This window comes from Curcuma longa, chromosome 2, assembly GCF_044706935.1.
Source record: "Curcuma longa cultivar G26 ecotype Majalengka, Jawa Barat chromosome 2, ITB_CL_G26_1.1, whole genome shotgun sequence".
Lineage (NCBI taxonomy): Eukaryota > Viridiplantae > Streptophyta > Magnoliopsida > Zingiberales > Zingiberaceae > Curcuma > Curcuma longa.
Genome location: NC_133862.1, coordinates 9,430,751 through 9,443,698, shown reverse-complemented (window position 1 = coordinate 9,443,698; position 12,948 = coordinate 9,430,751). Strand labels below are relative to the sequence as shown.

General features: G+C 39.2%; 2 protein-coding genes across 2 annotated transcripts; one reads left to right on the top strand and one right to left on the bottom strand.

Annotated features, from left to right (window-relative positions):
- The first annotated feature begins 5,173 nt into the window (after window positions 1-5,173).
- LOC141815396 (putative pentatricopeptide repeat-containing protein At3g08820) lies at window positions 5,174-7,290 on the top strand. Its single transcript, XM_074703349.1, has one exon. The coding sequence runs from the start codon at window positions 5,204-5,206 to the stop codon at window positions 7,277-7,279; it is 2,076 nt and encodes a 691-aa protein (XP_074559450.1). The 5' UTR covers window positions 5,174-5,203; the 3' UTR covers window positions 7,280-7,290.
- A 4,634-nt stretch (window positions 7,291-11,924) lies between these two features.
- LOC141822350 (uncharacterized) lies at window positions 11,925-12,636 on the bottom strand. The gene has a single exon (XM_074709795.1). The coding sequence runs from the start codon at window positions 12,616-12,618 to the stop codon at window positions 12,190-12,192; it is 429 nt and encodes a 142-aa protein (XP_074565896.1). The 5' UTR covers window positions 12,619-12,636; the 3' UTR covers window positions 11,925-12,189.
- Between the last annotated feature and the right edge of the window lie 312 nt (window positions 12,637-12,948).

Sequence of the window (12,948 nt, the reverse complement as noted above, 5' to 3'; positions counted from 1 at the left end):
CCGATTTAGGATAAATTATAGGAACCTTTTCGGCGTTGATGGAACGTTCTTCGAAAGCTTCACAAGCTCCCAAAAAATTGGCAGACCATCGTCAGATGATCGAAGTTGATTGGCAACGATCGAAAAACTTATCCGATAGTTGAAAATAATTTTGAACAATCGAACCACGAATTCCGATAGTAAAACCCTAAAACAATCAACAACCTTCTCCCTTTTCTCCCATGTAGCCAAACACGAACAGAAGAAGAACCTCACCCACACCACCAAAATAGAACCTCACACGGTTCTGCTCACATCCAAGGATCGGCGATGGGAGGAGGAAACTCAGGTCGACGATGCGATCAGGGAGTGCTAGGCAACCAGATTCTAGGGTTTCAGCACCTCGCTTCTCCGGCAGACGCTTGCGTAGCAAAGATAGGTGGCGATCTTTGGCATCTTCTCCTCCTCTGTGGCGAGCAACGACAACAGTGAAGAAGAGGCTGATGGGAAAGTCTTGAAAAACCGTTCCGATGAATTCTTGCAGAACAAAAATTTTCCGGAAATGATTTCAAGTTGCCCTCATAGTTAATCAAACCAAGGTTTGATCAACGCATTTAGATCATTGGGCTCTTGTGTTTGGTTTACAGGATCCGGGATAAAAGGGATAACTTAATTATAGCGGAAATATTAAATTATACCTCTTCTTTACGAGATGTCTAGAAGGAGTTGAAGACCTCTCGATCTTCTGCTGTATTCCTCTCCTCTTCTCGAACGTTGTGTGGGCAACGATCCTTCGAGATGATTCCACCAAGTCTCTTTACTCCGATGGCAAGCAAGCAATGAACCAACCCTTTCTTTCTTTTTCTTTTGCTTCTCCTTCCTCCTTCTTCTTGGCCGCCGACCCTAAGGGGAAAATAGAGGGCGCCGGCCCTAGAAGAGCTAGAAGAGGAGAAGAGGAGCCGGCCCTAGGGGAGTAAGGGAAGAAGAACTCCTTAGGGGCTGCCGGCTCTAAAGAGAAGAAGAATAGAAGAGGAGGAGGGAAGCCGACCCTTCACAAGGAGGGAAGGTATGTGGCCAGCCCTAGCACAAGGAGGGGAGAAAAATTTGCTCAGTTGTGATTTTTTCCTTTGCAAGCCTCCTCTTTTATAGCTTAGCCATCTCACAAAATTTGGTATGATTATAATCAAATCAAATCTTCTTATCCAGATTTGATTAGAAAAATCATAACCAATTTTGTCTGCGGAAGAGATAAAATTATGATTCTAATCAAATCAAATCTCATCCAGATTTGATTAGAAAAATCATAATTAATTTTGTCTGCGGAAGAAATAAAATTATGATTCTAATCAAATCAAATCTCATCCAGATTTGATTAGAAAAATCATAATTAATTTTCTCTGCGGAAGAAAATTAATAATTTCGTAACGGAAATTTTAATCAGAATTTCTTAACAGAATTTTTCTCCGGAAAAATAATTTCAGAAATTCTTAAAATTTTCTATCCAAAATTTCATATAATTTTCTTAGGTGGATACGAGATTTTATCCAGAGGCTACAGCAGGGACCTAGAGGAGAAATTGGTTTTGGCCTCCTGATGGACTTGGGCTTCCTATGTTCTCCCTGAACACCCAACTTCAAGCCCATCAATAATAACTCATTCCACTAGAGAGTTATTATTGCACTACCGCACCAATCCCATATTATAGTATGGACTCCTTCTTACTATAAGTACATTAATCTCCCTGTGTTTAAGATATCGTATGTCCGTTAATTAAATGAGTTACTGACAACTCGAATTTAATTAACTTCTGATTCCGAGAGTAGTACCACTCATCCTTTGTTATCATGCGGATCTGAGTCCACCTGCAGGGTTTACATGATAATCCTTTATGAGCTCCTCAAGGGGACATCATCAGCCTAGATTATAGGACACAGTTTCCTTCTATAATCAACAACACACCATGTACATAATACTACTTCCCAACTCATCGGGCCTTTTGATCTATCGCTCTAAATCTCACCCTTTGATGAATCAAGGAAGTATATACTAAGTACATGTGCTTGTTATTATATAGGGATTAAGAGCATGTACATTCATAGCAACAGAGGTTTAGTTCGATTATATAGTCAGTATAAATCGAACAATCCTCAGATGGTCCTGCTCAATACACACTGAGTGTACTAGTGTAATTCTATAGTCAAGACAGACTAAGACCAAATTACACTACAACCAATCCAATGGTTTGTCCAATTCATCTTGGTTGTGAACACTGTTTGTAATCTATAAGGAACTGATAACATGGTCTTCTGTGTGTGACTCCGCACACCATGTTTATCTACAATATAGATTAAATGGACACTTGCATAAAAACTAAATGCAAACATTGACCAAATGTGATTCTTATTTCAGAATGTTTATTTACATAGATAGCTAGGATTCTGGTATACATCCCAACAGAGGCGAAGGGCTAGCGGCAGTTAGGAGTTTCCCTCTTTTCTGCTAGGAGTTTCCCTCTCTTCTGCCTCGATCGGTGAAGCAGGCGGCAGAGTCCAGTGGCGCCATCACGCTAACGATCAGCCAGCCACAGCGCCACACCCAATTTGCCCTATTTTGCTCGCGATCCTCACGCGTGCTAGGGTTTCGCGCACTCGTGTCTTCTCTTGCGAGCAGCGTGGAGGAGGGAGGCGTCACGACACGGGGAAAAGTGGCACGGTGCGGGGGAGGGGGGGGAAGCGACACGACATGGGAAGACGATAAACTGGGTTCCTGATCACGTGCCTCTGTTCCAAATAGCGATCACTTTGTTTTGAGGAGCTACAGTAGCTTATATTGCGATTAGGGTTTAATCGACATTGACAGAGTGAACGGGAAGGATTAGGGTTTGGGCTGAACCAGAATTAACTCAAATACTGTAGCGAACCGGACTGCTACTGTAGCAAATCGGGTTCAATCTTGGTTTGCTTAGTTCAATAATCAAACGACCTCCGATTTGAACGAAATCAGTTTCGTTCATTTCGTTTTCATAAGACGAATTCCATCATTTTGTTCTTTGTCTGATCCAATCAGACTTTATTTCTCTTATTCTGAGAATCTAATTTCAAACTCGTTTTAAGTCCTTTGGAGAACTTGTAGTGCGTGTGACCCAATAGGTTCTCGGTTATGTTGGTCGTCTGTAATTAATTATTAATTACGGAATGATCATGAGTGGAACCTAGTAGTACATCATGATCCCCAATTGACCGAAAAATCAATGATTAATTCCAAAATATTTTTAAACCCTTCAGCAGCTCCAATTAAATGTGTCTCGTTCCTTTCACCGTCTTATACTCGCTTGATTCAGGACATGATCTATGTGTCGGTCCCCACTAGGCTGACTATGTCACACCTAGCCCAAGCTACTTTCTTATTTTGTGGATTCAAGTTACTTGTACATGTGTCTAAGAGTACCATATTTTTGATATGTAATGCTTTGACCAAAGACTTTTAATAACAATCCTGACAAGCGACCGCAGAGTATACGTCTCCTTTTTAAAGGAGCGGTGAATCCTCTGTGGGCTATTCAAACACCTTCGAATATTTTGACTTATACCCAATCATCTCGGATCCACACCTTCTCGGAGATGTTTGTTTAAGATGTCAAAGTATAAGCCTCCATGACTAAGGTGACTTGAATATCTCAAGTCAAAGGAAACTCGCACTTAAGCTGCACTGAAATCTTCATTGACATATGAATAGAATCATATGAAGCCTCAAGGTAGGTCACTCCAATGAACTGGTTACCTTTAACCAGCATTCACGTTTAACTCTCAACATCCAATGTCTCTAGCAGTGAGATCGGCTGCTTGGTTAACCAAGGAGTCTAAACGTGCTAGTCTCAACAGAATCTATGACATCTGTACTCATCAATTCCTCGACTAGGGATAGTTTCAATACATTCATAATTGCACATATAGAGATGCTCACTAGTTGTGATCCAATCATAAATTCTCTCATGTTATGAATCGTATTGCGGACATTCAGTATTTGAGTTTAAGATCAAATCAAATACATATGGAATATGCACTCAAACAGTGAATTTGCTATTTATCCAATAAATAGTATAACCGTAAAGCGATTACTTTAGGATACCTCTCAAATCTAACAGAACCTACACCGTTCGTTGGAAAATATTATGCACCAATCCGATGTTTCTCTACTTCTCTTCCTTCCCCTTTTCCAAGCAGCAGAAGATGACCATTCGTCAAAAAATTTCTTACGCTGTTCGTCAAAAAATAAATTGTACCATTCGCTAATCGTCGCCTTTGATTCGGACAAACACAACTTTCTCCGAGAAAATGCAAATGCAATTTGGATGGATCTTTTGCTTCAGACGATCACGTGATCACGCATGAGATTTTTATAAAGGGTAAAATGGTAAATGCACAGAGTAGAGGTTACACATTTTGACAATTTGAAAACCGCCTTCGGAATTTGGATATTTTGCAAAATTATCTATGCAGTTCAAGAAATTGCCGTATATTTTAGTTATTACTAGAGCTGTCAAATGGGTCAACCTATGGGGGGCGGGGCAACTCATGGCGGATCCATCATATGACGGGGCGGGGCGGGCCGACCCACTAACTTGACGGATTGGGAAATCTTCGATCCAATCCAACTCAAGGCGAATTGTGGGTTTGGCGAGCCAACCGACGGGCCTGTTAAAAATAAAAAAATATTAAAAATTTTAAGAGTTTGAATTATAATTTAAATTCATTAAGTTGAAATTTTAAAGTTTGAATTATAATTTTTAAGTTTGAATTGTAATTTAAATGGATCAACCCCATTAACTCATTGAGTTTTCTATTTTAATTTTAAAATTTAAAATAAATAAATAAATTTTCTCAATCGGCGGGTCAACCCAAGCCCGCTGCGGACCAACCCACGCGGGTCGCGGGCCTAGACGGGTCAATTCATCTGAACCCATCTTAAAATGAGCTGATAAAATTTCAATCCAATCCGTCTAAATTACTTAACGGAGCGGGCCAATCCGGCGGGTCTAACCCACCTTGACGGCTATAGTTATTATTAAAATCTGATTCCGCAATTCAGTAAATTGTAAATTGCCGAAAAATCTATAACCAGTTGAGAAAATGAGATCCGTATATTCCATAATTAGGCAGCAAACGTTAGACGAAACTAATACACATGCATACGAAGCAGAAGTCATTTATACTTTTGCCGGGAAATGGCCGCCGCCGTCCCCGCCGTCTCCCGCACAGAATCTTTAGCCTCCCCTGCGTCCGACCTTGAGCGTCTCCTCCTCCTACCTCGACGACGCAACCTTCCCAAGCCCATCCATGCCCGCGCCCTCCGCCTCGGCCTCGCCCATAACTCACACCTCCTCTGTCTTCTCCTCGCCTCCTACTTCGATGTTGATCAATCCTCCCATGCTCTCCTCCTCTTCCGCGCCGCCCATCAATTGCACAACATCTTTCTGTGGAACACCATTATTCGAGGCCTCGTCTCCGTCGAACAAATGGAAGACGCCGCCCGTTCCTTCGCCCTCATGAGGCAGGAAGGTCCATCGCCCGACAACTTCACGGTGCCTTTAGTCCTCAAGGCCTGCGCGAGGCTTCTGCACACTGGACTTGGAATGCAGATACACGCCCATGTTCTAAAAGCGGGGCTTGAGGAAGATGTCTTCGTCAAGACGAGTTTGATCTCCTTTTACGGAAGATGTGGCTTCCTGGATTACGCCGAGAGGCTGTTCGAGGAAATGCCTGTTAGAAATGTTGTTTCTTGGACTTCGATTATTAGCGTATATCTTACTGATGGGAGGCTGGAGGAGGCCATCAACATGTTCAGAAGGTTGTTGTCTGCGGGTTTAGCACCGGATAGTTTTACTTTGGTCAGGATACTGACAGCTTGTTCACAGTTAGGGGACTCAAAGACTGGGGAATGGATACATAGATTCGTGGAAGACCATGGATTGAACAAGAATTTGTTCGTTGCCACTTCACTGGTGAACATGTATGCTAAATTTGGAAGCATGAACAAGGCTCAAGTTGTATTTGATGAGATGGAAGAAAAAGATGTTGTGTGCTGGAGTTCGATGATATGCGGGTATTCATCTAATGGGCTTCCTCGAGAAGCCTTAGACCTGTTTTTTAACATGCAAACTGCCAACGTTAGACCCGATTGCTATACCATGGTCGGGGTGCTTTCAGCTTGTGCCAAATTGGGAGCTCTTGAATTAGGCAAACAAGTAAGTCAATTAATGGATGCAAAGGACTTCCTTATGAACCCTGTATTAGGGACAGCATTAATCGATATGTATACAAAATGTGGAAGTATTACTCAAGCTTGGAGTATCTTTAAGCGGATGGTGGAAAAAGACCTTATAGTTTGGAATGCAATGATTTCCGGCCTTGCTATGACTGGCCATGGGAAGCTGTCATTTGGTCTTTTCACTCAACTTGAGAAGATGGGAATTCAACCTGATGAGAACACTTTCATTGGGCTGCTTTGCAGTTGTTCACATACTGGGCTAGTGGACGATGGCAAGCGATTTTTCAATAGCATAAGCAGCATCTACTCTTTGAAACCCAGAGTTGAGCACTATGGTTGTATGGTTGATCTGTTTTGTCGTGCAGGTTTGCTAGAGGTGGCATATCAGTTGATCAATGAGATGCCTATGGAGGCTAATGCTGTTGTTTGGGGAGCCATGCTTGGTGGCTGCAAGCTGCATCGTGACACTAAAATGGCTGAGCATGTGTTGAAGAAACTTATTTATTTAGAGCCTGAAAACTCTGGGAACTATGTTCTGCTATCCAATATATATTCGGCAAATGGGAGATGGGATAACTCTGCAAAGTTGAGGTTGCTCATGAAAGAAAAAGGAATACAAAAGACACCTGGTTGTAGTTGGGTTGAGTTGAAAGGTATCATACATGAGTTCCATGTAGGGGATACATCGCATCCACTGGCCAAAGAAGTTTATTTTAAGCTTGATGAGTTGGATAAGAAGTTAAAAGAAAAGGGGTACATGCCAACAACAGAAGTAGTTCTCTTTGACATAGAAGAGGAAGAGAAAGAGCTTTCAGTTGGACATCATAGTGAAAAGTTGGCAATTGCTTTTTGTCTAATCAGCACAGAACCTGAAGACACAATCAGAGTGGTGAAAAACCTTCGCATATGCAATGATTGTCATGCGGCAATAAAACTCATATCAGATATCACCAAACGTGAGATAGTAATTAGAGACAATAACAGGTTCCACTGTTTTAAAGATGGTTGCTGTTCTTGTAATGATTATTGGTGAAGTAACATAATCTTATTGATATTTAAGATGAGGGGTTAAAAAGATCCAAATTACTGAACTACTATAAATCATCATGTCAACTAATTTCTTGTTTTCTTTCCTTGTTGATTGATGTACCTGAACAGATGAAGTTATTTGTTTTAACAAAAAAGAGGGTGCAGCTATTTCAGCTTGATTGATTCTTCAAAAAACATATTAGACTGACCACGCTATAAAAATAAACTGCGTTCAGTAGTCAGGTGATTGCATCTTCTTTTATGTATCACTGTAGAAAAGTTGTGATATTTTCTTTTGTGAGACCCCCTCATTGTTTAATAAATGATGCCTGTAATCAAATTTTCTTATTGTGGTTTATCTATATTCGGACCACATTGTCCCTAGCTTCACTTTCATGGGATTTTTTGTTCACAAAAGATGTAGCATAATAGAATGAATGATTTCTTTCAAGTGAATTGGTTTATGAAGCACACATCTATTGTTTATTGGAATATAAAGGTTCAAACTAATTAACTAGTTCCTTCACATTCTTAAATTTCCTGAAATTGTTCCAATGTTGAGACTCCATATATCACTAAACATAAGTTGTCCTACATAGTTTCACTTAGGATTAGAAACTAATATGTTTATTATGTGGCAGAAATCTGATAGTTTAATAAAAACTAGAACATGTCCAGCTCAAGATTGAAAGGCGGTGGCAGTTGTATGAAGGTTTGTCAGACTGCCATTAATAAATTTATCAAGCATCACCAATTAAACTATTTTTATCAAGTAGCATAGATCAATGGTGATGATATTTGTAGCCCTTTATTTTCTTGCCAAAGTCTAGCTATTTGAAGATGAAGCCTTCTATTAATCCCACTCGCCGAAATTGAATTTGTGAGGAATCACTTGATGTTTGCAGTTCAGCTTTATGTCTCCTATGCCACCTTCGTGTAATCTTTTGCTTCTGCAGATGTTATGGATGGATATTAAGTACTTGTATGGTTTCTCTTCTAACTCACAGGATTAGTCCACAATATTAAGAAGATGATTCATTTGGAAGAAGAAGAGGAAGAGGAAAAGATTCACCCAACTAGTCAAGTACGGAAATGGTACCTACCAGCTGAGTCATCTTTTTGGTAAAATATTTCTATAATGCTTAACTATATTCTTACGAGACTAATTGATATATAGTACTGTCAGCTTAAAGTGGGCTTTAGTTGGCATGTATTCTTTATTAGTTCACATACAAAGAATTTAGTCTGACAGCTAATTGGAGTTTTATATCATAATCAACTAATTATTGTCTGTTGGTAAAAAGATTCTGTGCTAACTCGTAGCTTCGGAGTTCTAAAATGTTAAATTAACTAGAAACTAGCCAGACTAGCTGTAGCTGTCAACTCTTGTTAGTAAATTTTGCACCTCTGATCTATCTACTGCAGTTTATCTAATTCCTAACCACATGGTGTCTAGGTATTGTTTGCTCACTAAAGTTGAAGTATAAAAGAATGAACAATTTCTTTCCATTGAAACTCTTTTTGAAGCAGTCATCAGTTGGTTATCATTATGGATCTAAGGATTTAAGTATAAATATTATTACTATTGTTGTTGTCAGGAAACCATAGATAACATCATTTTACAAAATTTTATTAATAATAAGGTTTTGACCACAATGTTAGCTCGTAATTGGATGAGTGCAAGTCTTAATCTGGAGGTTGGCAATGTTCAGTAATCTACAGCCTATGCTGTAGTAGTTCAGCTTAAACTGGATCATGGAGTCCGATCGACCCGAGGTAGGCAAGTATATGCACGTTAGCCTGAGGTGGAAGTCACATGGGTTGAGGTGGTTTAGAACCTTTAGGACTCATTTGAGGTGGGACTTTGCTCTGCTCAGTCTGGAAGGTACGAGCAAATGGTTCTTCCTTTATTATCTCTTCTAAGATAGGACACTTCCTTTATTATCTATATTCCTATTCAACTAATCGCTTGAGACAGACTACTAATATCCAATACCCTGTCTTCTATCTATCTACTAACACTCCAACTAAACAAACATAAGTGCTGGCAATATACATTGTGCCAACTAAGAAGTAGCAAAGGACAATGAGCCAAGGCGAATAAGATATTAAGTATTTTGTTATTCCTCTTGGTATCTTACAATCAGTACAGTCAGTACTGGTTGAAGCATGCTACGGATATGAACTCTTAATTGAATGTGGTCCATATATACATTTATTTTCGCATTGATTATATTATTCTCCCAGCTATATATATAATACATTCATTGCATGTGCTATTTATTATGAATTGAAGCCACACTTGCCAGCTGTTTGTTCTACAAATTAAAATTGTTTGCCTTATGATGGGGCACACGTGGCTATCAAGAACTGGCCACACGTGTCCTATTCACATGGTTTGTGATGAGAGCAGATCTAGAGAGTGATGGTTAGATTCCTATATTCCAGTTTTTGTCCCTTGTCTATGATGGTTAGATTCTTATAGATTTATTAGGATAGCGTGTCCATTTGCCTAATCATCTTTTTATCTTTCTCATCTATTAGCTTTATATCCCAATTAGTTGTATTTTACTTGTCCACTCAAAAAATTATATTGCATTTTTTTAAAAAATTATTATATGGGGTGCATTCTTCGACAATATTTTTAACCTCTTCATTTATCTATCACGTGTTGGTGCAATAATACTCCAGCTTGATCTCGTTAGATCAAAGTATTTTGATATTTGGTTAAAGACATATTTGGTTGAAGTGTTAGATCATCATAGTATGGATATCAGAGAAGTGCAACAAGTGTTGACAATATATGATGTTTAATAAGTGTTGAGAATGAATTAAATCCCATGGGTATTGGTAGAAGTTCAATAGTGTTGACATTGGAGAGTTCAACAAGTGTTGTCTTCATGAAAGTCTTGGCAAGTCAACATTGATTAAATGCTTACAAGTGGAAGTTTCAATATGTGAAGATTGATCGAATACTTAGCAAGTGAAAGTTTTGAAATATCAAAGTTGATCAGATGCTTGACAAATAAAAGTCTCAGCGATTCAAGATTGATTGAGTGCTTGCAAGTAGAAGTTCCAACAAGTTTAAGTTAATCAGATATTGGACAATTACAAGTTTCAACAAGTCAATAGTGCATGCTTAGCAAGTGGAAGTCCTGATCACAATTCAAAATTTGTTGGATGTTAGACAAATGAAAATCATGGTAGGTCAAAATTGATTGATACCAAGTAGACAAGGAAGTTATAGTAGCAAAGTCTATTGGCAAACGAAAATCCTAACAGATTAAGGCTAACCGATAATAAACAAGAAAGTCTTGGAGGCATGACCTCTTGGCAGAAAAGTCTACATGAGATAAAAGTGTACAAGTGACTTTAACTTTGAATTTTAGATAGACTTGACTTAGGTGAGGACTTAATCTTATACTCAGTTTTAGTGATGATTCATTCAATTAAATATTTAGTTGATTAGATTAGCTAGTCAATTTAGGTAGGTTCGCTATCAAATAAAATATTTTTATTTGTGATTGATTCGGTTAAGTAGTCAATTAAGAACAATAACAACCGACTAATAGTTTGGCAGGAAAATTAGAAGAAGATTGTTGATTGACAGAGATTAACAGGCGTAGCAAGATGGTCTACAAGCTACTGCTGAGTGAAAGCAAAATCAATTGACTCTGGTATCCATTGGGAGACCAAACAGTTGAATGGGAGCAAGTGCACTCGACTCAAATATTGTTGACAAACAGAAGGTTAAAGAAGTTGCAAGATCAGTTAACTTCGTAAGTGTTCAGTTGACCGGCGAGGCATAGAATAGTAGACTACTAACAAAATACGAAGACTATAAGAAGGAAAATAAGGAGGTTTTAGCAACCAAGATAAGCGCTAAAAAGCTAATGAATACGAATGAAAGCAAGTACAAAAGAGAGCTTTAAGATTGTATTATTTTCTTATAGTATTCTTATTGTTTATCTTCTTGACCTTATCTTGTAAGTAAGGTTATAAAAGATTTTTCCACCTTCAAAAAATTTTAAAAAGAAAATATAAAGAGATTCTAAGAGTGATTCATCGACAAAATATAGATCATAAAGTAGGAACTAAAGGTTCCAAAGCATGTAATGTTCATTGTCCAAATGCTTCCACCACCACCATCAATCCAACACAACGTTATGCCATGTTCATTGTCACTTCCCCTTCCCAATGAGAAAACAACTGAGCAACTAAATAAAAGATGATCAGGCATACCCACACTTCTCCAGTTAATAGATATTTAAAAGATTTTTACTTGTCTGATAAAATGATTTTATAGTCCACGTCCACCATAAACTAGTTATTTTCAAAAGCTCATAACAAATTTGTCGCAAGTGGTACAGGCTATGAGAACTGTAGCAATTAACCCTATTATTTATTACTACAGTAGCAAAGTAGTAAATTAACATGGCTTCTCTAACTACTTGATTCCTGCTGTAAAGTCCCCTATGTTCTATCTAAACACAAGATTACTAGTGTCAGTTTACAGTGTAGGCACTCCATGATACTGAGAATTTAGCTTGTAATCAACTGACAGATACCTTCAGAATTATAATATCACTTGGATAAACCAGGAAGGATCCAAATTAGCTGCATGAAATGACAAATTTGGATACTGAAATTCACACCTCTCTTAAAGCTTCTGAAATGTACAGTTGAGGAATCAAAAGTGGTCTCTTGTTTTCTTTCACTTCTCACTGTTAATTTTACTTGAGAAGATGAACCTGAAAACTAAACGCAGGATCTGCCTTTGTATCGTCTAATCACTCTTCTTTGTATCTTGTGAGAAGCCATGGATGAATGAAAGAATGCGCATGGTTGGAAATTGATCAGCATTTTGAGCCATGCAAAAGAAGAAGAAGAACAAAAACAAAGGCCAGTCTTTTTTCAGTCCTCCGATATGCTCTCAAGGTTCGGCCGCCACAGGCCGACGCGGCGGCTCCGCCACCGGCGTTGGCACGCCGCCTTCGACTCCAGGTGTATCTCTCTCTCCGCTTCCTTCTGCAGCTTCTGCTTCCTCCGCGATACCTTCCTCTTCTTCTCCCCCAGCGCTAGCACGGCTGTCTCCGGGATGAGGAAGTAGATTCGGCCCCGTTTTAGTTCGGTCTCTGGCGACACGATCAGTATCTTGCGGGCGGCCACGCCTCGCGAGCAGGGTGTGCTCAGGACGTGGTGAGGGTTGGCGGAGAGGATCTTGTCTGCTTGAACCGGGCGGCTGTACTCTTCGACGTTGCCGTCGAGGTGGACGATGCGTACGACGTCGAGGGCGCCGCAGGGGAGCACGCAAGCCAAGCAACACCGCAGGCTGTTTCCCATCACTGCTTCTCTTCTTATTCTTCTCTTCTTCTTCTTCTTCTTCCTTCTCTACTGCCATGGATCATATAGAGAGAGAGAGTCGTCTGTTCCAATTATTTTAGTGAGATGAGCTGGTCTTTGTACGGTTGCTAAAGAAATTAAGGCAAGGAAATGCACCTGATAGTCATATTCCTGGCTTCCTTCAAACTTAAATTTGCTGATTGTATTTGTTATATTGTAAGAGAAAAAGGAAATATATTAATTGTTTAAATAATATTTTGGAAAAATAAAATGATAGTTAAATATAATATACAAATACTCTTGTATGAATATTTATAAATATGTATGTAA